At 41.7% G+C, this 26,150-nt stretch overlaps 2 protein-coding genes across 2 annotated transcripts in view; one reads left to right on the forward strand and one right to left on the reverse strand.

Moving 5' to 3' along the window:
• Positions 1-26,150, forward strand: part of MRM2 (mitochondrial rRNA methyltransferase 2) — a 338,368-nt gene that overhangs the window by 259,280 nt on the left and 52,938 nt on the right. The gene's annotated exons all lie outside the window — the stretch shown is intronic.
• The window catches only part of EIF3B (eukaryotic translation initiation factor 3 subunit B), a 33,062-nt gene that overhangs the window by 4,532 nt on the left and 2,380 nt on the right, over positions 1-26,150 (reverse strand). The window contains exons 2-15 of the mRNA XM_050966308.1: positions 16,620-16,812; positions 15,284-15,403; positions 15,116-15,173; positions 14,531-14,659; positions 13,248-13,405; positions 11,800-11,931; positions 11,623-11,689; positions 10,901-10,947; positions 8,900-9,110; positions 8,220-8,292; positions 7,522-7,644; positions 6,474-6,552; positions 808-946; positions 89-214 (exon numbers count right to left, since the gene is read on the reverse strand). Coding sequence (XP_050822265.1) covers positions 89-214; positions 808-946; positions 6,474-6,552; positions 7,522-7,644; positions 8,220-8,292; positions 8,900-9,110; positions 10,901-10,947; positions 11,623-11,689; positions 11,800-11,931; positions 13,248-13,405; positions 14,531-14,659; positions 15,116-15,173; positions 15,284-15,403; positions 16,620-16,812 — 1,655 coding nt within the window. The remainder of the gene's footprint in view (positions 1-88; positions 215-807; positions 947-6,473; positions 6,553-7,521; positions 7,645-8,219; positions 8,293-8,899; positions 9,111-10,900; positions 10,948-11,622; positions 11,690-11,799; positions 11,932-13,247; positions 13,406-14,530; positions 14,660-15,115; positions 15,174-15,283; positions 15,404-16,619; positions 16,813-26,150) is intronic.

A 26,150-nucleotide genomic window follows, 5' to 3' on the forward strand; every position in this document is an offset into this window, starting at 1 on the left:
CAGTTTAAACCACACCCTTGTGACTTGACCACTCCTGAATTCTCTACACCAATGCCCACACCAGAAGAGTTAAACTGAGATACAACACCTTTATCTGATCCTGGCTGAGCAAGGTTGGAGGTCGGGGTCTCCACAGTAGCTGGCAGAACCGGTCTTTATTGTTTTTCTGAAGGAGACGACCCTGGAAGGTCCACAGCCAGTAGGCATTGTCCACCTGGAAAACAGTAAGTGAGAAATCTCACTCATGTCTAAGGGTTTTATACTGTGCTACCCCATTGCCATATATCTGAATGCATTCCATGGAAAAATCAACAGGAAAGTCCCTAGTGGGACTCGAGTCTCTGGAACTTCTACCTTTTCAGAGTGAACACACTGCTTGGGGTAGGTTTGGTGTTTTGGCCCCCCCCACACCTTTCTTATTTTAATTTTAAGTTGAAGTAATGTTCCTCCAACAAAAAAAAAAAGTTATGCTGCTTCAAAAATGAAGCACCTATGAAGTATCCAAAGCAGAGGTATCCACCAGCACTTCCAAAATATCTGAACTGAAGTAAGAAAGCTCCTGAACTAATCCCAAAGACTAAAAACCTTGTACTTGCATATAGAAAAGATACAGTACACTGACTGGAACAACAAAGAAATAGTTCATTGACACAGGAAAGCAATGAGTTGATATGTGGAATAGGCATGCAAGAGATTACACCAGGAGCTACTACCCACGGACAGATACAAGCAATGCCACACACACACAAAAAGCCAGATTGACCCCCTTAAATACCCAGGGAGACATCACAGCAGAAACTTTAGCACCTTGTGGCTCCACCAGGACACAGATGTCACAACGTATCGGCCTGTAGGATCCCACTCTACATCCGAGGCTGTATAGTGTTCAGCAATATTCATCACGGTGCAGTCTGATGTATCAACAAATGTTAAGGCACCATTCATGCTGCAAAGGCAAACAATGAGGAACAAGATGGAAAAGTGATCCATGCCTGCTGACACTTTCCTCCTGACCCCCCTCCCCCCCCCCCCAAAAAAAAAAAATAGAGGGATCTATACTAGGAGGGGACATTCTTTATGAACACATCCACAAAATTCCATCAATATTAACAAGATTACCATTTTTTCATTGCTGGTGTTTAAATGGGTTCTCTCAAGGTTTTTAAAAATCACAGCTATTTCTTCATATTTTTGTGCACAAACAATGGGCAATAGTTTTAACCCTTGTATCTTTCTAGGCTTAAAGTTCCTTAACATGTTTTTTCCTCCCTCCAAAGTCATAACGAAACCATATTATGAATGCACTTGGGGTACAGCCAAAATTTTACAACCATGGTATAAATATGGCTATTTCTGTAGCAAAGACTAAGTCAAAAATAAAACACATTTCTAAAGGTGAAGCAGGGCTTTTCCATTAACATGTGTAAAACTCAGTAGTCCACAGAATAACCACATGGGTTTTCATAGATTCCAAGGCCAGAAGGCCATTATGGATCATCTAGTCTGATCTCCTCTATACAGGCCATAGAACTTCCCCAAAATAATTCCTAGACCATGTATTTTAAAAAAAATCTTAAATCTTGATTTAAAAATAGTCAGAGATGGAGAATCCACCACAAACTGTTCCAATGGTTAATTACTTTCACTGTTAATTTATTTTTACATTGAATTGTGTTAAACCTGTTAAGACTGAAGAACCCATTGTTAAATATTTGTTCCCCATGTAGGTCCTTATAGACTGTAATCAAGTCACCCCATAACCTTTTATTTGTTAAGCTAAATAGACCACGCTCCCTAAGTCTATCACTATCATAGCCGAGTGGCAGACACACCACCGATATGGTCGACTTAGTGTACCCTTTCTACACACATGCACATCATTTGAAAGCTTATGATGTCTACTTTATCTTAAAGTATGATAGAACTCTCAAGTGGTGCTATTACCACAGAAACAAAGAAACAATGACACCATCAACAGGTTGAAATGACCACTTTGAAAAACGTGTGTGTTATGACCCTATGTATTATTTCAAGGCATAAAATTGAATTTCTTTGAGATTTCACAGCATCACAACAATCTAAAAGGATAAAACAAAATAATCAATTTGTACAGGTGTCACTAAAATGTAACACTGTTGGTCACATTTCTAGTCAACATTATCATCTTGTCCAGAACAAAGTGTTGAGAGCACATGGATTACCAATCTTCACTGCCTGCACAGTTCTGTGCAGTGAAGATTGTTCTGACTACAGACAGCTGATTTTGCAGTGACCCTTTACTAGTAATGGCAGAAACAAGGTTTTGTAGAAGCTTAGATGCCACTGAGCCCTTGAAGAAAATGGAAGTAGTTCATCCACATTTTTCCATCCATGTTGCAATGGTGATCCAATATTTGGTTTACCTATGCACAAAGACGTCCAAATCTTTGTTTGCCAAGATGCTCTGCTGACATACTCTTCAAAACCATCCTCACACAGTGGGAGTTTGGCCAGTGACGTGCCCTTTTTGATGGCTAAGCTGAAATACAAGCAATTCAGGTCTCTGTGAGTCTCCTTTTCTCTGTCTTGTAATGCAGCACTGCTACCAGATTCCTTGCTGCAGAAATTGTCACTGGTCAGTCACCGCTTCAGAGATCTCGCCAAATGGAGAGTAAGTTCCCTATGTTTCTACAACATTAAATTCAGATTCTTTCCACAATATCAGCTAGGGAGAACAGCCACAGCCTATTAATGCATGGACAGCAGGAAATATGTTGCAGAAGTCAGGAGGGAGTGCATCTAATTGTATGCACAGGTAGGAAGTGACGCTTCTCAGTGGTGCTGGTAATAATGGCAGTTTCAATCCATATGTCATCTGCATGTTCCATTTTTGGAAAGTAATGAACAGCAAGGACCGAAACATGTGTATCAATATGGTTCCTTTGACACCCAGAGACCCAAAAGCCGTACCTGGTACATAACAGCATTCAGAAGCATCTTTGTCTCTGCTTCCTCGAGTACTGTGCTAGTCTGAGCTTCTTTCAACACCTCTACTGGTGATGTATTTTACTACTTCCCCAGTGGAAAAGCCTCCAGCAAGAAGGTGTGTTTGTACCCTGGTTGCTCCTACACTGGTGCATTTTGAACCATATATCCACAGAGGAATTTTACAAGTGACTGCTTTTTGGACACCAAATTTAGAATCTCTCCATATGGAAGCAGACGGCATCCAATTACTTGGTATTTCTTGCATCCCACTTTGGTACCTGCCCAGCGTGATCTGAATGAGTGAAATTTGTCTCCAGCCATCATTTGGACCAAATCAGGAAACAAGACTTTTTCAGATCTGGGTGGAGGGAAGTTTGTATGTGAGTTCTTTGTTTTTTGTCTTGTGTCTGACCCTCTCGGCTATGAGAGTGATTTTTCTATCTCCAGCTTTCTAATCTTCCGCTTCCAAGTTGTAAGTACAAAGATAGTAAGACAATAAGGTTTATATTGTTTTCTTTTGTATTTACATGTGTATAGTTGCTGGAATGTGTTAAATTGTATTCATTTTGGATAAGGCTGTTTATTCATTTTTTTCTTTTAAGCAAATGACCCTGTATTTGTCACCTTAATACAGAGAGACCATTTTTATGTCCTTTTCTTTCTTTTTTATATAAAGCCTTCTTCTTAAGACTTGTTGAGTTTTTTCTTTAGTGGGGACTCCAGGGAATTGAGTCTGCAGCTCACCAGGGAATTGGTGGGAGGAAGTAGTCAGGGGGTAAAATCTCTTTGTGTTAGATTTACTAAGCCTGACTTTGCATATCCTCTGGGTGAGGGGGGGGAAGTACTTGTGTTTTCCAGGACTGGAAACAGGGAGGGTGGAGTCCCTCTGTTTAGATTCACCGAGTTTGCTTCTGTATCTCTCTCCAGGAACCCAGGGAGGGAACACCTGGAGGGGGGAAGGGAAATGGTTTAATCCCCTTTGTTGTGAGACTCAAGGAATCTGAGTCTGGGGGTCCCCCAGGGAAGGTTTTGGGGAGACCACAGTGCACCAGGCACTGTATAGATTCTTGGCTGGTGGCAGCTTTACCAGGTCCAAGCTGGTAACTAAGCTTGGAGGTTTTCATGCTAACACCCATATTTTGGACGCTAAGGTCCAGATCTGGGAAAAATGTTATGACAGTACTGCATGGACAGGCAATTTCAAACTAAAACCTTCTACCAGGCAGACTCAGTGCTATACAGTAGACACAAAAGCTTACAAATGGAGAAGCATTACATTAGGAATTCATATGCATTTCTGTCTACCCACTATGCAGCACAAGCTGTAGGCATGCAATCTATTCCTACTGGTGCACAATCTTCAGTGAGAGACTGATCTGGTCAGCAAGTTTCAACTGAAAATATAGAAAACTATGATAATCACTTGAGAGATGTTTTGACAATTAAGAACATGTGATGTGAGAACATTTCATGTTAGTATATTGCAAAACACCGATATTCACCATTTTTGCCACATGCTAAAAAGCTTAATCTTTTCTGGAGAAAAAAAAAATACTACCCATGCAAATCCAATGACAGTCTTAATACATTTTCATTTGGTAGCTTTGACCAATAGACACTACATTAAGGTGTTGAATTTAACAAACATTAAAAGCTGTAGTCAATTGTGTTGCAATGTTTCTGGAACTATGCACAGGATGACACTCACTTTGGATTCCATTGTTTCATCTTGCCTAAGGCTTACAGCACCACTTGACACCTCCATTTCATACCTCAGCTAAACGTACATAGCATAAGCTTTGAAATGACATATGATGTGGGTGTATGTAAGATGGGTACATTAAACTCTAAAAATATAGCTTTTTGGAGAATTGCTGCATGCCTACAAGGCAAATTTTCTAATCCTTCTCATGGCTCTTCTCTCAAACCTCTCCAGTTTTTCCAACATCCTTCCTGAACTGTGCATATCATAACTGGATACTGTATTCCAGTCACACCAGTGCCAAATACAGACGTGATAAAACATCCTTACTCCTACTAGAGATTCCCATTTATACATCCAAGGATTTTAAACAACTGGCTAACAGAATGGTCTAAGAAAGTTACAACTAACATTAGTATGGTTAATGAAAAGGAAAAATGGTATGTACAGGGCATTTATAAGGACATACAAGAAATCTTTACCTTAAGAAGCCATGACCTGAATGCAATCCCTAACTTTGAGATCTTATATGACAGGAAGACAGACTTGAGGAAAAAGTGATTGCTCCCTTCAGTATCAGTTATACTTAGGCCCCTCACAAATTCACAGCCATGAAAACACACACCTCAGACTGTGAAATTGACTGTTGTAGGAGAGTCACGGCATTGCCATCCTTACTTCTGTGCTGCCTTCAGAGCATGGTGGCCAAAGAGTGGCAGCTGCTGGCCGTGAGCCCAGCTCTGAAGGCAGCGCTGCCGTCAGCAGCAGCACAGAAGTGATGGCGGCATATGGTATTGCCACCCTTACTCCTCCACTGCTGCCTGTGAAGGCAGCAGAGAAGGTGGCAATATTGATCACCCCCTCTCCCCACAGCTTTTCAACCCTATTTTGGGTCAGACCCCCAGTTTGAGAAATGCTGACTTAAGGGCGTTACATGTTTTAAATACATATTCATGATTTATGACAAAGACATTTAATATTTAAATAATATTTGTAACCATGAAATTAAAGATGATTTTAAAATGCTATGACTGATTTACCAAAATTGACAGGGCCTCCTAGTTATATTTAAGCCACAAAAAGTCCTGTTACTTTACCTGAGATTTTGAAAATGCTTATAAAATAAGTCATTGTATTGCTGCTGGGGGGGGGAGAAATCTGAGGGGTTCCCTGAATAAGTACATCTTTATATTTAAGCTAAGGAAGTAAACAGCTGAAGTGAATTCTAAACTTAGCCAAGAGAACAACATCGTGGGCGAGATTAAAATAACCTAATTCCTCATCTTATATGATGGCAGAAGAGATAGCCAATATAAACACAGGCATCTCATTAGTTGTTTTTATAGACTAAATAAAAATGGATTTTCCGTTAGCCACAGAACAAGAGGTGTTATCTTATCTACTGCACTACCTACCTTTGCTATAAGGAGGCCAGCTACTTCAGGAAATTAAATTTCAGGCAGAAGAGGGCAAGATGCATATGAAAATAGGTAGACGTTACAAACAGGTAAATTTATCTTCAAGAAAAACCTCAATCACTTGCAAACAAATTAAAATCCATGTAGACCTTGGAAAGGCCAACTGACAGATTACCGTATGTCAAAATTAGATTGTTTCAAACAAAGATAATCCTCTTAATACAAGCAGGTTTTCTACCATAGAACTGACAGACGGTTAAGATTTTGGCTATTTGTCTTACAGATGTCTTTACTCTGTAGTGTGAAGACAACCTTTTTTTAAGATCTTTGAGACATTACACGGACTTAAAATGACCTCACTCAGAATGTCAAGTAGTGATACCCACCTTCTCAGGCCAGCCAATACTAAAAACTGCCCTTGCGGACTCCAGAATATCGTATTTGCTTGCTGCTTGTCAAACATTTCTGAAAGGAAACAGAATTTGTATTTATGCCAACATAAAAAGAATGGAAGTCTCCACCCAATGGTATCAAGAAGCTTACTAGCAACTACACTGACAGGCATTCCAGAGAGTCCACAAAAAGGCACCTCTGAGCTCTGCAATTAACAAGCAACATATCTACTATAGTAGTATTTTAATTGGAAGGATGAAATCCAACATGGATCTGCTCTCACTGATTAAACTGAAAACAATGGGATGATCAAACATTCAAAAAAGTGCATGTGCAGACAGGGAGAATCAGGAATCCTCAAAGCCTTAGCAGACAAATTGTACCAATTTAACTAAAATTGTTTAGAAATGGATGTAGTTAAATTGGTTCAACCCCTTATGTGGATACCTCTTTTGGCATAAAAGAGTACTTTTTCACAATTTAGTTTAAGCTGATTCCTTGCAGACTTAAGTTAAATCAATATAAGGCATTCTTAAATGAAAATGGAGGGCAGGGAGAAGGAGAGAAATGTCCAAACTGAGAAAGGGAGGAAATCCTTAAGATACTGGGAAGGAAGTATAGAGGTGGTGAATTAATGGAGAGAGGAAAGGAAGTTTCAAAAATGCAGTTTTTGCCTTGTCACAGAAAGGTGGTATTTAACTTTGCCAGCAAAAGGGGAACATTCTGCAGTCAGGCAAGGCTGTAAGATTAATATTTTACCAGTGAACTTTTCAATCCCAACCCCCAGACTCGGAATAAAATGGTAATCTGGCCCTCACTACAGAATAAATTGACACCTCTGCCCTCAGGGCTGTTCTCCCAGCCCAAGACAGGTGGAGTGCAGCATGCTCAAGACATGTTCCCTCCCATGCCCTCTGCCAGGGCCCAGAAGTATCATAATCTATGAAAAAGCAACTGTAAGAAGTCTACAGGGTAAACATCATGTAAAGTGCTTAATGCCTAGATTCTTCCACCTGTACTTCTGCTGTCAACTCTACTTACTGATAAGCTCTATTTTCCCATTGTTTTTGACATGATAAAAGGAGATAGAAATTCTGGGAGGTTCTCCATGCAATACAGCAAACTTGCTTCCATTTGGTTCCCAGGCAAAGGCTATAATACTTTCTGTAACAGATGTAAACAAGTGTCAAAACCCAACACTGTACAAAGAGAAAATTCTTGAGTTAAGTCAGTCATGCTCTACACAATTTCACTTCCAAGCAGTTACTGTATATAGGACTGAAGAAATCCTGGATGCAAAAGAGAACATCCACTATGATGAGCAATTTGGTATTAAGATTTCTACGGTTTTGTTTCTAGTGAGCCAACCAGACAAATGCTTATGGGGTGTTCAAAATCACATACTCCAGCTTTTCTCCAGCCTGGTACAGAATATCCTCAGACAGAAAGGTAAATATCAAACTTAGTCACCAGTCTTCCACTAGGGAAGCTTCTCTTTCGTTGTTAAAGTACAGCAACTGAAGCAGAAAAACAGTCTGCCGGACAGTCTTTTTAGATTAAGAAATAGCTGGGCAAAGAAAGAGAATTTTGCCACCCAGTTGTCCTTCATCTGTTAAGAGCCATTAGTTGTAGCACTTTACACAATATTGTGTCAGTTTATTCATTGATGAAAACTGTACGTATAAATACACATCATCAGCAAAATAGCTAGCACATGTATCTCTAGGTCCATGATTTACCTTTCATTTCTACCACATCCACAGGGACCTGCTTCTCTCTCATTCGGAAGATCTCAAAGTTGGTCACCACACCCTGTGAAAGTCAACAAAGGTCAAGTATCTAGTATAATAATTGTACAGAAAGTCTTTTTAATACAGGACTAAGAGGATGACTATGCAACTAGTCTAGTTTAGTACTTCAAGATAATAAATCTAGACACTTTGGTGCTCATTTCCTTAGAGGGTGGAAGATAACACGGAAAGATCACTTATTTCTAAACAGCACCTTTATTAAAATAGGATTTTCTTCAGCAAGTTGTGTGTTAACAAAAAAGGCTCTCTCTGGTACAGAAGTTGAGACTATTTCAAGAAGACTGAAACGTATGGTAGCGCATGCAGCGTCACCTGTGGGACCAAAACCAGCTGAAACAAATACAACAAATGCTGAAAGAAGGGGGTCAGAAATAAGACAGGCATACTTTAATTGATCTTGCAGAACCTTGATGGATAGTGATGTCAAGTCCAATGCTCATTAAGTGCCCATGGCACCTCACACATAGCCCTTAAAAACCTAACTGAAAAAAATGAAAGCGTTTTGACACCAAGTAATGAATTTACACACTTCTATCAATCCATATTGAAATGCAAAAACCAAAGCAGAGACAGAAGCAGTTTTATGAATACACCTAGGAAGCACATACCTGTGTACCTTTAGGAGTCCGGTCTACTTTCACACACAGATAATCTCCATTCTTTTGCCAATGCAGCTTGCAATCCACCACATTGAACAGATTCCGCACACGGATTTCTTGTCTGGAGGGGAGCTGCATCAGTGTCACCCTTGCTGGGATATCTTTGTCTTCAGGCACCCAAAACGCAATTATGTTACCCCCTGGAGACCACGAGAAATCCCTACAGGATTGAAAAGAAGGAGACAAGATTTCATTAAAAAAAAGTCCAATTTAGTAATCAGTTAAAGATATGTTGCAAACAACATAAGGAACAGCATTCTGCATTGAATTTGATACGTTATGGTGAATCAATCAGTTCCCAGGTAGCTTGATACTAAAGCTAGGCTACAGACAGGAATTCTAACTCTAAATTCAAGTGCAATGAGAATGATTAAAAATAAATTTACCAGGACCAGTTTGGTGACCCTGCAGAAAACCCAGGTTTGATTTGCCATTCACAGGTGGACAAGGAGTGATGCAGAAGCAATACATTTACAACTAGGAAAGGTAGAAAGAGTACCTCATCTCATACTGCAGAATCCCAAGTGATTTGGGAGACAGGTTAATAAAATGAGTTACAAAAAGACAACCCATTAAACTATGTAGGAGAGAAGTGTACTTTTAACAATTTCTAGCTCCCTTGTTCTGGAAGCTACTTCACAGGTCCCCATTCTCTGAGAAGCCTTTTGGAACCCTGGAAAGGTGAAAAAAGGTCAGTCGTTTCTTTAGGAATTATGATGAGAATCATATAGAGAATTATACAATAAGCCTAGCTACCTCAGTGCCAGCAGGTAAAGTATAGTGCACTCTTACTTAAGACTATGGAAGGCCAAATATCAGACAAGATATCCCCTTATTGATGTAATATCCTTAACTTGAGTTAAATGCATTTTGGTTCATCAGGGAGTACCATTTTGCCAACAGTAGCAGGAACATCAAAAGTTAGGTCCTTAGATCATCAAGCAATTAGATATTTCAGGCATCATTGCTAAGTTCACAAACTGTCACCAATGCATGGAAAGAGAGAAGTAGTAACAAACAGATGTCTTTACTTCTTCCCCATAGGTAGTTTCTCCTCAGACGCAGAACACACAACAGGATCATCATCAAGGAAAGTATAAACATTGACAAGAAACATGCTATCCTATTGAAATTCTAAGTATTAGTTCAATTACTGCACCAAATGCGTAAGAGTTGAAGAGTAATATTATTCTATTTGACTGATAGCCACCACACACTGACATAGGCATCTTCCTAAGCAAAAGACAGATTAACGACTCCTACTGCTGACCACCAATATAGGAAGCAGATGGTTCTGGACTAGATATTAATTCTTCATTGTGTAACCACTACACAAATGCAAAGTTTTCGGTGCAAATAGCTATCAGGCTGAAAGGCTGATCCATGACCTAAGAAGAGGGGATGTTCTGGGAAACAGCATTTAACACTCTCCACCCAGAACTACATCTTATAATGAGAAAAACTGAAAGAGCTCAGTCTGCTTTTCTCTGAGAGGCAAATTGATTACACTGTATAAGTATCTTCATGAGGAGAAAATACTGGGTACCAACAGGCTCTTCAATCTAGTGGAGAAAGGACCAACAAGAACCAAATGACCAGAAGCTGAAGTAAAAACATTTTAATTAGAAATAAGGCACACAGATATGGTTTATTTTAACAGTGAGGGTGATTACCAGTGGAACAAACCATCAAGGGAAGTGGATTATCTTTCTTTTGATGTCTTCAAGTCAAGACTACATGCCTTTCTGGGTGATATGTTTTAGTCAGACCCAAGTTGTTGGCCTCAATAGAGGGATAACCAGGTGAAATGCAATGGCTTGCAATAGATAGGAGGTCATGATCTAATGGTCTCTTCTGGCCTTGAACTCCATGATACTAGAATCCTAACACAATAATATCTCAAGAATAAAACAAAAGAAAGCAGAACGCTTCACAAGAGAATAAACTTACTTTATCCCATTGATTTTCAAACTTTTCTTGTCCAGCAAACCCATGGACTGCAAAAAGAGAAAAATCACAAATTTGCAAGTTAGAAATACTTACATAGGTAGGTTATTTAAATTAACACCCTTAGGAGGTGGGGAAATGTCCCCATTTCATCACTATCTGGATATATAGTATAAAACACTTGTCACTCATCCCCATAATCCTAATTCTTGCATTACCCACCTAGTCACCATAACCTTACAAATTAAAAATATGCAATAGGAGGAGACGGCATACTGGAAAATGGAAATACTGTTGCTTACAACCTGTTCTATTAATGGATTTAGGGGGGGGGTTTCTGATAGTGATCTGCTGACAAAAGTTAGGAAGTAATAAACAACTATGATACTGTAAGACTATATTTTCTATGCTCTATTAAAAAAATTAAGTTGCTCTCCTCATCTACTTCCTTCCAACCTTTACTACCCCAGTGGAAAATTAAGGAAGGGGGAAAACAAAAAAAAAAAAAAAAAACCACCACACCACAACCCCTGAACAGTGGGGATGTTGGAGCCCAAGGAAAGAGCAAGACGAGAGGGTGAGTTTCTCATCCTTTAATAGGTATTTAAAAGAAATATCTGACTCTCCAGTAAACAAATTTTAGCAGTAACTAGCTTCAAAATAAAAAAAAGCAGCACTTCAGGTACAGCTGACATAAAGCAGGTTTTATGTCAAAACGCACTTACAGGAGTTTCATAGATGCTGAGGGTGTCTGATGTCATTCGGGCAAAAAATTTACCATCATGACTCCACCTGAACAAATAAGAGTAAGACGAAGCATCAGATCTATCACGTTACCCCTCTAGTAAGAAGAGGCTAGTCATTTAGTGTGCTCTTTCCTCTACTACTGTTACCCAACCTACTTAAAAATGGGCCAATGAGCTGAGCTTTCACAGTGGAACCCTCGCTTCTTCTGTCCAGTTAGGGTATCCCAGATGATTATGGCCTGAGGGTCATCTTGTGTGTCCATTAAAGGGCTGAAGGTCACTAAATACCTACAAAAAGGGGAGAGGGAAAATGACTAGCTTCACTTTTCACATGGTGTAATGATCATTTCAGCACAAATATGCTTTCGTCTAATTGTGAGAAGAATCTGCTAAGCAAAGTTCAAGAGGCATGCACTGAAAGAGGACACAGCCAGAACTGAGGAACGGGTAGAGTACACTTTTCTCCAATCTACCCCTACACAAAACTAGTGAGGGAGTTGAGGGATGGCTTGAGTATTAGATAGCCACGCACACACCCCTTTTAATCGAGGGGAAACTCTCTAGGAGTAGAGTAGTGGAGAGCCTTATTCACCCACCTCATGAACCAGCATTTACTATGGAGATGTGGAGCAGTACCACAGTGTAACTGTGTTCCTGCATGTTCTAGGAGGACAGAATCTTCTCTCTTTCAAAAGCTAGACGGAATGAAGCTTTGCCAGCATTTAGACACACTGTTTGATTATATCAGTGTTCCCAGGCAGGGTCCAGCATTCTTTCCAGTACCTAGATGTGTCAGGGGTGGTGTTAGGCATCCAAACTATGGTATTGCCTCTGGATTCCTCTAGCCAAAAAACCACCCAATTCAAGCAAGAAACCCACCACACCTGGGTGTTGTAAAGGGGAAACATCATCAATGTATGACAACTAATGAGGTACACAGTATAAAACATGATGGCCTGGAAACAAGAATTTACCAGATGGGAACTTTCAGGACAGGAACATGTTTTCCTATTAAGAGCCCAGGCACGTTAACTACAATAAAAATCTAAAACCAAAATACTCCCAACAAGTCTATCTTTTCATTCATAAACACAAGACAGAAGCTTAAGCTTCACAAGAGATAAAAATAGGTGAGGGCTTCACAAAACCATTTGCCTGACAATCTCCACAGATACCATCATAAAACAAAAAAGCATGAAGAACTATTCATCTGAAAATTACAACCCCTGAAGATGCTGAAAGACCAGAACTCAACTCACAGGCATCGCTGACTGAGTTCAAAGATACCATCTGTGTGTGTATTAAGGTGCTTGTACCAGACCAACTGAAGTCAATGGGGAAGATTTTACTAAATATTGTCAATCATTACTCTGGATTGTGTTCTTTAAATACTTTTTCCAACTTAAACATAGAAAGTCATGTCAAACAGAATTATGGATACACACAAACATTCTAAAAATATTTAATGAAAAAAAGGCAGCAATTCCAAACAGCAGAGAAATGAAGATTGAAAACCCATGATACTTAAAAGTAGGTAAGGCAGAATAAACATGCTTTGTGTTCTGTTCCCTAAGGCGTGCTCTCAAACTGCTTTTATACCGTACCTTTCACAAGGTGAGAAGTCGATAAGCTGTACGCCCTGGTGACTGAACCTCTGAATCTGTTTGAACTTCTCTCCTCCCCATAGAGCAATGCCTCTCTGATGGAATGTAGCCAGGTAAGTACCTTTTGGAGACCAGCGCACATAGGTTTCCGTCCACCGCTGCAGGTAAGGTGTACAGTATACATCAGAGCTGAATTACATTCAGAAGACTCTCAGTAGGTGCAGTTTGTAGCTGCACTCCCCCCTCAAGTAATCCAGCAGCCACCATTTACACAAGCTTAAACATGACTGGAGTGCAGTTCTTATTTCCTTAGTCTGAATGTTTCCTGGAAAACACCTTTGAATGAAACTTCAAGTTTCAAACACTCACTAACAATAAAACTAGTGAGCTAGAGGTGGATGGTAGTAGGAAGCCTTCAGCGTTGTCCAGAGCTAATGAGAAGCTCAGCATGCCACTTGCTCTCTGACTACTGGGAAGGGTGTGTTCTAATCTTCCTAACAAAACATAGTTCCTGATCCTCACCTAGTGTGAGGGAAAAGGCATCTTCTATATGAACCTTGGTTAATAAGCATCTGATGATTTGGAATAATGTTCACCACCCCCAAAATCAATTTCTCTCTACTTCTTGCCTTCCCCTAAACCATAACAGAGGAGCTCCTTGTCCTCAGAAAAATCATGTTGAGGTCTTCCCTGGGCTTGAGAGCAGATGACACGTGAGCTGCTGGTGATGGACTGCCTCTAGTACTGAGCCTACCACAAATCTTCAGTGCTCCTTCTCTCAGCAGACACACAATAAAGAGGAGCTAGGGAGTAGCATGCACTTGACAGCAGTAAACTCCCACTCACTAGTGATGAGCAGAGATCTGTCAAACTCTGATTTTGCACATCTAGGTCTTTTGATTCAAACATCTTAGTCTGATGATAATCATCCCTAATTTAGGGATAGGAAGGTTAATTGAAATCACAGCAAGGTAGTAGTAGACCAACTCAGTTCACATTCAACTTTATTTCCTTTCTAAAACAGGCAACCCTGCCTCTAAATGAATGACATTATCTCCTTTAGAAGATTAAAAACAAACAAAAAAAATACTCTGAACAGGAGAAGTTGTTTTTATCAAAGAAAGTGAGTGTTATAACGCTATTCTGCACATCCCAGCACACAACAATTGAACAAGATCATCATCATCTCACTACTGCCCTGTTTCCTGAATTCACCATTTTTTCAGAGCCTTAATGATCATACTGCATTTGGAATATGCAACTATTCTTTCAGGGACACTCACTGGTCTTTCTTCAATTGCGACTGGTTCCTTTGCATCATTCCAATAGATGCAAGTGCGGTCTCCTGACTCAAAGATCACACTATATTGATCCCTACAGTCTGGGTCTTCCAACCAGTAGCGAAGATTCCCCTTAAAGAAAAAGAAAAAAAAGAGTCAGGAGCTAAGGAAGTAAAATTCTCATAAATACCATATTCATGCTCCAAGATAAAAATTCTACTTTATGAGCACATGCTAAAAAACCAAAGATAATTAAAAGCCACAAGTCAGATTTCAGAAATTTAATTCTCTAGCTATTTTAGCTTAAACTTTGGAAAAAACACATTAGCAATTTGAAATATCTGGACCTCCTCATTTCCCTCTTTGCCCAAGAACTATGGCAAGTTCTTTGGATGAGCTGCAGCTCTCCATCATGGGGAAGATAATTCTGATACAGTAGCAGCAGTCATTATGAAAGCAACATAGCTTTGTTCTGTATTTTTTGTATGAATGCCACAGCAATAAAGAGTTTTAGAACGTGGAATATTTTAATTCAAAGCTTCACATAACATATGCCTTTAATCTTTCAAATAAACAAAAGAAACATACCAAGTCTTTAAATGGCTGTTTCTCTGGGATGTCCCATTCTTCACTGATTGTCATGTATCTAGAAGAGTGATTTGATCAGTTACACATATTACAGATGCCTTTGATCAGAAGTAGGCCACAACATGGTCTTTATGAATAAAGACAAGAGAACATGATGGCTACACTCACTTGTCAAAATCTGTGAAAAGGTTGACTCTGAAAGTGTGCTGCTTGTCCAACTTGTATCCATCTGCATTTTTCACAGCATCCACTGCATGTGCTGGGGACATGTACTCCAGGAAAATATACCTAAAATAAATGAGATAAGTGTGATTACTCAGTAGCAACCTGCCTATAGTCAGCATTAGCCATTCGGTGGGTGAATTAACTGAAAGCTAGTACTCAATCCAGAAGGCAAGAATGAAGAAGTTGCCATTTCTGGTAAAGGAGAAGGCAATTAATCTCCACTTTGTTCAGATAAGTATTTTTCTTAATCGTATATACATGATTTGGAACAAATTTTTCTCTGCCTTCTTGAAACCGCATGGAACAGATTCTGAAGGCATATTCACACACAGCAGAATTGCAATAAGCGCTACCATCAGGTGGATGGGTAAGCAGCTCTTCCCATTAGAATGGCAGGACATGTTTGAGAAGTGAGCAAATTCAGAGTGCTACATAAAACTTTTTATTCAGATGTTCTGGGCCCACAACTACTACTCTTCACCAATGTTCCCTCTAATTTTTTATATCCATGTGCGGAATTAATTTTGTCATGTGCACCAATATGGAGGTGATGTGCAGAGGTGGGGCTGAAGGGTTCAGAGTATGGGAGGAGGCTCAGGGCTAGGGCAGAGGGTTGGGGTGTGGGCTCCGGCTGGGGGTGTGGCCTCTGGGGTGGGGCCAAAGATGACAGATTTGGGATGTAGGCTGCCCCAGGGCCAGGGGAGAGCCGTCTCCCCCTGGCCATGGCCCTGCATACCCTCTACCTCTCTCCTCTCCAGTCCAAGCCCCTGGAGCTGCACAGCCTATGATAGCCTGTTGTGTGGCCATGCAGCTTAGAGGGAATTTAGCTCTCCACTTAAACAAAATTATAATCAAACTCCTCCTTTCCAAGTGGAGTCAAGTCTGTAACTTAGAAAAAGCCAGAATTCATGGAACAGTGGACGTAGGACCTAGTAATTCCCACAGAAAATCATTTTCAAGGTACCTGGATTTGTTATGTAATGTTATCCTGACTGAGCTGAAAGCCCTCCAGCCCAAAGGAATTATTCCAGCCCTACAACTCTGAGAAGCATATACTGAATAATTTGACAACAAATTACATTCTCTGATCTGCCATATTAGGTTTCCAAACCCCAAAGAGAAATATGCTACTCTCCAGGCACCTTAACAGTCTCATTGAGCTGAAAACTGGGACAGTGATAATCAGAAGAGGAAAAAATAGTTAAGCCCACAAATGTCTGTCTATCAGCATTCAAACAATGTTTCAATCCCATTTACAACAGGAGTTCTCATTACTCACCCCTTTGTCTTCCCATCTGCTTCTGGGTAAAATTCATTGGTAATTTTCCCAAACTTGGAAAAGATTTTGTGAATAACATTCTTCAGTTTCTCAAGACGGTCTGGTCCAACCTGGGGAACGTTATCCACTACAATTACTGAATCGATTCCATCTGCCTCCTGTGGCTGGTCTTTTAGCACATCACCGAGTAATTCTGCAAAAAGAAAAAGGAAAAAACTCAGCACCAATCTCTGGATTGAATGGGGAAGGGAGGAAAGAGATGAGAATTCAATAGCTAGTTACCTACACCCTTCTCAAACACCTTTAAAAAGTTCAGGAGTAACAAAGCTGTATGGAACATTGAGCTTGACTGAGTTTAGTAAAACATTACCAAAATCCCCCCCGACCCACGCTATTTTAACATAAGGGTAATCTACTAGGACATGCTCGCTACAGGGCAATTTCCTGAAGATCACAGATGCTACCTTGACATGACAGACCATGTTCCATTGTTTCTCTGGGAAAGATCTCAACACTTTATATTTAAAGACTCTGTCCTCTGAGTCCCACAAATTGCTCTCGAATCAGAGCATTACAACAGTTACCCACAAACCCACACTGAACTAAATGTTGACATGAAGAATTTTGACATCACCTTTCCTTCCACATCAAAAAAGCCTTAGCATGATTCTCCATTGGAAGCCCTGTATGTTGTAACATCACTGTAATTATGGTTGGGAAGTCATGCTCATTCTAAGCCTTCAATTAGAACTTTGGAGATGATGCATAGGGGGAGGAGGAGGGAAGACAAGCACATTATGTCCCATCCCCACCCAGATTTCTGCCAAGGAGGGTTCACACCAGAAGGGGGCCAGCAGCAGCCTTTCAGCACTGTGCTGGCAGGAAAAGATGGGAGCTGCTTCCAGCCATGAAGGGGGGGGAAGGAAGAAGTGGCCCATGTCTTTGCAGAGCTCATTCCTTCCCCAGTCCTTGCAGGTTGAGCTGGAAATTGCTTACCCTCCCAATTCCAGCACTTATCTGAGGGATGGGGAGGCTCCCCTGTGCTGGGGCTCCAGGAGACATTGGCACATGCAGGGCTTGACTCCTCTTGGACAGCTCCCTGGACACCGACTCGGACAGAGGCAGCAGGGGAGGAAGGAACCTGCCAGGCAGGCTGCAGGTGTGTTGAGCGCCCGCGAGGGGCTGGCCCTCCACACAGCACTGGAAGCAGAATATGCCCTGGCAGGGGTTTATGGAGGAGCAGCAGGGCAGTAGGGGGCAAAGTGAGGACAGGACAGCAAGTAGGGGAGCATGTAAAGGGCAGATGGGTGGGCAACAGAGGTGACACGTGGGGTGGTCACATGACCCCCTCAACCTTAATATTATTCCCCCATTATTGGCAGTTACAAGTTGCCTATGGTAGTAAGGTTGCCAACTTTCTAATTGCACAAAACTGCACCCTAGCCCCGCCCCTTCCCCAAGGCCCCACCCCCACTCACTACATTCCCCCTCCCTCAGTGGCTTGCTCTTCCCCACTCTCACTAAGTTTCACTGGGATAGGGCATGAGGGTGGGTGCTGGCTCTAACTGGGGGTGCAGGCTCCATGGTGGGGCCAGAAATGAAGGGTTATGGGTGTGAGAGAGGGAGAGGGCTCTGGGCTGAGCAGGGAGTTAGATGCGGGAGGGGCTGAAGGCTCTGGGGTGGGACCAGGGATTTGGGGTGCCAGAGGGGGTTCCAGGCTAGGGGGTGGGGCTGAGGGTTGAGGCAGTGGGCTGGGGTGTGTGTGGGGGTGGGGGGTTTGGAGTACAGGAGGGGGCTCCAGGCTAGGGCCAAGCAATTCAGAATGCAGGAGGGGGTGAGGGCTCTGGGGTGGGGCTGAGGATGAGGGGGCTCTGAGTTTGGAAAGGTAGGAGGTTGGGGCACAGGCTTAACTCGGACAGCTCCCAGTCAGCAGCGCACTGAGACTAAAGCAGGCTGCCTGCCCTGGCACCGTCCACGCTGGGCCCCAGAAGCGACCAGCAGATCCAGCACCTAGGTGGGGGAAGGAGGCACCACATGCTGCTCTCGCCCACTGCCCCCCCCTCCCCACAGCTTCCATTGGCCGAAATGTGGAGCCGATGCTCGGGGCAGGGCCAGTGTGTGGATCCCCATGCCCCCCCACCCCCCAGGAACTGTACCTACTGGTCACTTCTGGAGTGCAGCCTGGTGCCAGAACAGGTAGGGACTAACCTGCCTTAGCACTACCGACCGGACTTTTAACTTCCTGGGGTGGAGAAACCTCCCACTGTCAGGGTTCCGTTTCAACCAGGTGTTCCAGTTGAAAAGCAGATACCTGGTCACCCTATATGGAAGTGAGGAAAATTTGTTAAGCCATTTTAAGCATGTGGCAACTGAATGTGTCTTCTCAACCCTTCTGACAGGTCATCTGTATCCTGGAAACCCTCCTAGCCTCTCTCCTACAACACCCTTTAAATTGCCTGAGAAAAAAGATTAGCTGGTAGGATGATACAATGAGCCTGTGCTTCAAGTTTCTGTTTGTAAGAGGAAGGTAAAAGCAAAATAGTCTTACTCTAATATTATGGTTGAGGTTTTACATACACAGAACTCAGGAAATTCAGAGGTACAGTTTCTACAGAACGTACACTACAAATTAAGTTCTCACGAGGGAGACAGTGGTAGTTCAAGCTATAACTGAACATCTATTCTAATCCTCCATTTTCACACACATATATTAAGGCATAAACATTATGTATGTGCAACGTATCCAAGGTACAATTGCTCTGGGAACCATAACTTTCACATGCACATAAGTCACAGAACTTCAGCAACGTTGCATTTGTGTAGTTTTTCCATTTCATATAATGCAGGTCAGATTTCTGGGTATCTCCAATTCTAGGAGTGTCTAGTGACAGCCCCCCCAAGATGAGAAATTGACAGACTCCAAACTAATCCCCAACATCAGTACTAAGACACGCACTGACATCAGATCCATTAATCAAAATGACATCACCCGGACATGTTTAGAAACAAGGATTAAGTGCCAACTTTATATCTGCTTTATCTAGCAAAGCCCAAGATTTATAAACAGTGCATGCCATTACCTCGTTGCACTATAAGACTGAAAAACCTCTTTCAGTTTTACCAAGGGTTCTAGTTATGCTACCTATCTGAGCGGAACAAAGTCTATTGATGAAAAGGCTAAATAGAGGCAGGAAAAGGAGATCTGGAAAAAAACAGCAGAGCAGAAATAATTCTGACAATCCTGGTTCCTTCACATACTCAAATGATTATCTGAATTCAATCAATTTATGCCTGTAATTTCTAAAAAAGATGAATCATTGCAAACTAAAAAATTTAGCTCATACAGAAAGAGAGGTGGCATTTCACTTTTGAAATGCAATTTAAAGATGCAGTCTGGAGAGTCAGACTGTGTAGACAGCATTCAGAGATCAGGAAGATTTAATAAGCACCATGAAAACACAAATACCAGAAAATGTTACAAGGTGTTGGCAGTGCTTAGAGCTTTAACCACCAGTTTTTGCCAGTTGTCTAGTAACTGACGTGATCAGAATTTTTGAATTATTTACCCAGAGGCTGAAACTGGCAAAGAAAAGAGGACAGTGTTGGGAAATATCTGGCATTGATAAATGCTTACTCAATTTCAACCAAACAGAAAATTAGGCCTTGTGTTATTTTTAATTCAGTGAATATACAATTAAGTTGTCTGTTAAGCCTGCTATAGTTTGTTCCAAACTGTTCAGGTTTATGCATAACATTCAAGGTTACACAGGACTGACAGTTACTATACAGTTTTTGGCAAACTGTGTTAGCACCACAGTATTATTATAATGAAGGGTAGATAAACGCAAGGGTTTTTTTTTGCTTCTTTATGATGCAAGAAGTCTATAAACTCAGATTCCAAGGCCAAAAGGGACCATTGTGATCATCTAGTCTGCCCTCCTGTATAATACAGGACACAGAACTACCCTAAAATAATTCCTAAAGCATATCTTTTTGAAAAACATCCAATCTGGATTCAAAATTCACTTGCAATGGAGAATCCACCATGACCCTTGGTAAATTGTTCCAATGGTAAAGTACCCTCCCTGTCAAAAATGTACACAATCTTTCAATCTGAATTTGTCTAGCTTCAATTTACCACCACTGGATATTATAATCTTTCTTTCTCTGTTAGATTGAAGAGCCAATTATTAAATATTTGTTCCATATACAGATACTTATAGACCAACCAATTAACCCCTTAACCTTCCCTTTGTTAAATTAGACTCAAAAAGCTCAATCTACTTATCACTAAAAGGCACATTTTCTTATTCATTAATAATTTTTGTGGCTTTTCTCAGGACCCTTGCCAATTTATCAACATCCTTCTTGAATTGTGGGCACCTGAACCAGACAGTACTCCTGCAGCAGTCACCCCAGTGCCAAATACAGAGATAAAATAACCTCTCTAGTCCTACTTGACATTCCTGTTTATCCATTCTAGGATCACATTAACTTTTTGACCACAGTGCAGTCCTGGGGGAATTCTGCACCACTGCGTTCGCGCAGAATTCGTATCCCTCAGCAGAATTTCTTTACTTCCCCACAGAACATGCTGGGGAAGCAAAGGGAAGCCACACAGAGTCACGGGAAGGGCTAGCGATGCCCATGCACACAGCTTTTTGGGGGGAGAAATTGCCCCTCAAATAAAGGCAAAGCATGGGGTGGGGGGAAATCATGTGGGGTCATGTGCCACTGCTCCCGCCATTTCTGTGAGTGCAGAGCTGCCCAGCTGAAGGAATGTGCAGCTCAGCTCTGCAGCTGGATGCCACCTCCTGGGCCCTACTGCTGGTCATGCTCCCTTTATGTGTGCTGGGAGCCAACCTATTATCTGTACAAAAGTGAGGGCCTGCAGTGGGGCAGGGCAAGAGGGGGGTGGGGGGAAATGGGGGGAGGAAGATGAGATGTGGAAGAGAAAGGGATGTGGGAGCCTAGCATGTGGCATTCTCCTGGCAGCAGCTGTTGGGGATCCCGTTAAACAGGCCCATCAAACCCCAGTTACCCCTGCACCTGGACCACCTCAATGAACCCTCTGCATCTGGACTCCCACCCCACTGAGTCCCAAGCAGCTACATCTGGATCCCCACTCCCCCAGCACCTGGACCCTTCCTGTGAAGCCCCCTCCTCCCATGCCTAGACCCCTTCCCCCAATGAGCCCCAACCACCTGCAACCAGAACTCCCCTCAATGAGTGTGTCTGGATGCCCTACTGAACTGCCTTCACCCAAATTTCCCCATACAGAATCCTCTCATCCCACACCTGGATCCCCCCGACATTTGGGTCTTGCTGGGCTGAGCCTGCCTGCCCGCACCTGGAGTGGAGGGGCAGGCCCATCCCTTGTGCTACGTTAGGGTCAGGTGCAGCAGGGTGATCTCCCACCTCCATGCAGCCAGTGGCCTGTGCTCCCCCACTGCCATGCTGGGGCCTCCACATTTATGTATTGACAACATTTGTAGAATTTTAAAATATTGTGCACAGAAATTTTATTTTGTTGGCACAGAATTCCCTCAGGAGTAATAGTGTCACACTGGGAGCTCATGTTCAGTTGATTATGCCCCACAGCCCTCAAATCCTTTTCAGTCATTTCTTCCCAAGACAGAGTCCCCCATCCTGTACGTATGGCCTATATTCTTTGATCCTAGCTGTATACCATTTACATTTAGCTGTATTAAAATGCACATTATTTGCTTGCACTCAGTTTATCAAGCAATCCATGTGTCACCAGATTCAGAGCACTATTTACCACTCCCCAATTTGTGTGTCTTCTGCACATTTCATTACTGAGGATTTTATGTTTTCTTCCACATCATTTATAAAATTGTAAATAGCATAAGGCCAAAAACTGATCCCTGTGGGACCCCGCTGGAAAACAAACACTCACTTGATCACTACCTGAGGATTCCCACTTTATAAAAACATTTTGAGATCTATCAGTCAGTTTTTAATCCATTTAATGTGAGCCATGGTAATTTTATATCATTCTAGTTTTGGTTTTTTTTAAATCAAAATGTCATGTGGTAACAAGAACATAAGAACAACCATACTGGGTCATACAAGTGGTCCATCTATCCCAGTACCCTGTCTTCCAACAGTGGCCAATGCCAGGTGCTTCAGAATGAACAAAACAGGTGATGATCAAGTGATTGATCCCCTCTTGCCCATTCCCATCTTCTGGCAAAGAGAAGCTAGGGACACTTCAGAGCATGGTTTTTCATCCCTGCCCATACTGGCTAACAGCCACTGATGGACCTATCCTCCATGAACTTGTCTAGTTATTTTTTGAAAAAGTCATACACCATTGATTTTGGATAGAGAGTGCATTTGTTAAAAGATTAGACACATATGTCCCCTACAATTCAGGGGTTAGAGGTCACAAAACAACCCTGAGACCCTGCAGAGGTCCTCCAGTGGAACCTGGGGAGATTAGACAACATTAAAATAGGTAACCTTCATTTTTTGGGGGAAAAAAAATTATCTACTATATAAGTAACAACTAGTATAAGTGAGGAAAGGTTAGAGAGCAACCACACCTCCCCTTTCCCATTTTGTTGTCTTTGCACACTTGACAGCAGTATGCATAGTCTATGTTACTGTTTCTGCTGCATAGTCCGTTTCTCCTGTTTGTGTTGGGATTTTAAAAATAGAGGAAAGAAATTCAAAAGAGACACAACTGTAAAACCATAAATTGCCAGGAGGAATCACAGCATAGGTGAACTACATTAAAACTATTTCTAAATAATTGTTGAAACCAACTACAGTCAAGTTGATGGCACCTATTTAAAAATGACAAAATTACATATTTTACAAATTTCAGGATCTCTCAAATATGCGTACTACCCATATTACTATACATGTCAGAAACCTGGACCCTGCTACAGGCAGACTTGGAGCTGCTAGAGGCATTCTATATGGGCTGTCAATACCGAATCCCGAGTAAAAAAAATGGTTTGACTTAGTGCAAGATGTCACAATCTCACAAAGACCTAACCTCCCTTCAGTCACTCACCATATCCAAAAGTGGCATTGCATGGTTCTCAGCCATGTCACCAGGATGAACAAAAGCATCCCAGGACACCGTGCGCTCTCCAATTTCCACTGATGTGAGAAGGGGTGCACACACTGACCCGACCTGGCATTGCCTGTGGTGCCACCCCAGAGACAACAGTCCTTAGTAGACCGTGCATTGTATTAATTAGAATGACCATGGGCGATGGCATACTGAATTTCTCAGAGCTTAATCCTGTGACTCAATGAATTTCTGGGACAGCATGTAACAGAACATATTAGCATTGTGAACACTGACAAGAAGAGAAACAGTACGTCACAAGTCTCTTGTCAAGTCACTACATGGCAGGCCTTTAGGATCTTTAACTTACTAGGAAAAGATCAATCAAAATGTATTTATGCAGTCTTATCCTGCTGATAGCCCACAGCTGACACAGAAGCATGTTTAGCAGTTAATTCCTCTGCATATAGAGGTCTGGGGCAGTGACCATCTTTTTGTTGTGTTTGTGCAATGCATAGTACAGTGGGGTCTTGATCCATGACTAGCGCTCCTAAACACCATCACCACCAGTTTGACTGCTACTTGCTTTTAAGGTAGCATTTACATTAAGAAAATGGCCTACTGTATTGCTGACAATGGCGATTAGCAACAGGTCCCCTATGATGGGCCAGTTGCTAAAACTGATTTAACTACCATTGAGTCAATCAAGATCACCCTCCACTGACTCTCAAAACACATTTTCTGCAGTGGTGTTGAAAATAGGTTCACCTAGTTCACATTACCTCTTAGTTCAGGACAAACTGATGCAGATGACTACTGTCAGAAACAAATTCATTTTCTAGTGCATACAGGGCTCTCAGGATGCACATCCAGAGTTTGCAATACCATTCTCCTAGTAACCAAGACAGCAAAATACATGGAAGAGTAATCACTCTTGTCTGGAATTTAGGTGTTGGTAGTTTAGTTTGTATATGCAATAGACACTTCAGGCCCCGAGTGAAAGAAGGAATTTTGAAATCTCTGCAGGGACATGACAGCTACCCAGAGAGGATGAATTTTAATCAAACATCAATATGTTATTTTACAGTATTTTTCCTTGCCTTAGCAAGAATTAAAAAGATTTTCATATCTATAACAGATAGAAATGGAAGCATTTCCCAACAAGTAGTGACAGACCAAAGGCCAAAGAAGAGAAACTCCACTGAGAAGAAATGCAAGACATGTTTATGATCAGACAGAACCACTAACTGTATAAGGAAATCTCACAGTTAAGATTTCTGAATGTCTTAAAGTTTTTTGCATAATCAAGTTCCCAGACATCTAGACAGACCGAGTAACGCATATTTAAATTTGTTTTCGGTAGATTCTGCCTGCTGTACTATATACACATAAACACAGCTTTACCTGGATTGAATTAGGGTTGCACTGCAGGAAAGACCTACCAGACCAGGTTCCTTGGCCTGCTCCCCTCATGCGGCTCCTAGCTAGCAATAGCTCATAGGGCACAGAGCTAGTACAGCCAGTATGTATACTCCACCCTACAGTGCAGACAATCATGTCGGGCAGGGAGAGGGTGCTGTGCTTCTGGAATCTTTAAGTGGTAGATATTCCCTTGGGGACCATTACCAGCCGATCTATACTAGGGAGGACATGCAGACATTAGGAAGCCATAACTGGCTCCCTGATGTACCCCCTCCCTCAAGATACCTGACATTGCAGTGAACCAAATCCTCTGCTAAGTAAAAGGAATTAATTTACCAGCATAGTCACAATCAGTGAAGTGTCAGTGGATCAGAGTGGAAAGGGTGGGGACTAAAGATATTACAGAAAAAAGGCTAGCCTTTGCAATTACTTTACACAAGCACAAGATTATTCTTAGTTCAATGACTGAGTTGGACATATTACTTACTTTTTCCCTCAAAAATAGATCATCAAGAGAAAGGGAGAACAGTTCAAGAAGCAGTGAGCAAAGATGGAAGTGCCAGGTTAGCTGGACAATAGCAAGAATTAGATTAAAATCCTGTAACCAGGTTACTTATATGACATTACCTAAACACCAGGAAGAGTTTAACCCTTAATAACGAAGTGGGAAGGGAGAGCCTACCTGGTTCTGGAATGGAATGAAGATAAAAATTAACGTAGTCATGCCAAACTCAGCACAGCGTATGTATACTCCACAGTTTAAAAACTCACAGCAGTTGACTTTGGCTCACAGGGCTTAGGCTAAGGGGCTGTTTAACTACCTCACAGGATCCTAGAACCCAGGCTCCAGCAGGAATGTCTACATCCCAATTAAGCAGCCCCTTATCCTGCACGACCAGCCAAAGATGTCTAATTGCAGTGTAGACATACCTAAAGGGTGTCTCCCAAGATGGGATTACAAAAAATCTAACCCAGCAGTTTTCACTGTCTGCTTCAACTACTGCAAAAGTTTAGAAAAAAAACAAAACATATAAATAAGTTTCTTAATCTAAAGCAATTATTGT

The sequence above is a fragment of the Gopherus flavomarginatus genome, chromosome 9 (genome assembly GCF_025201925.1).
Source record: "Gopherus flavomarginatus isolate rGopFla2 chromosome 9, rGopFla2.mat.asm, whole genome shotgun sequence".
NCBI lineage: Eukaryota > Metazoa > Chordata > Testudines > Testudinidae > Gopherus > Gopherus flavomarginatus.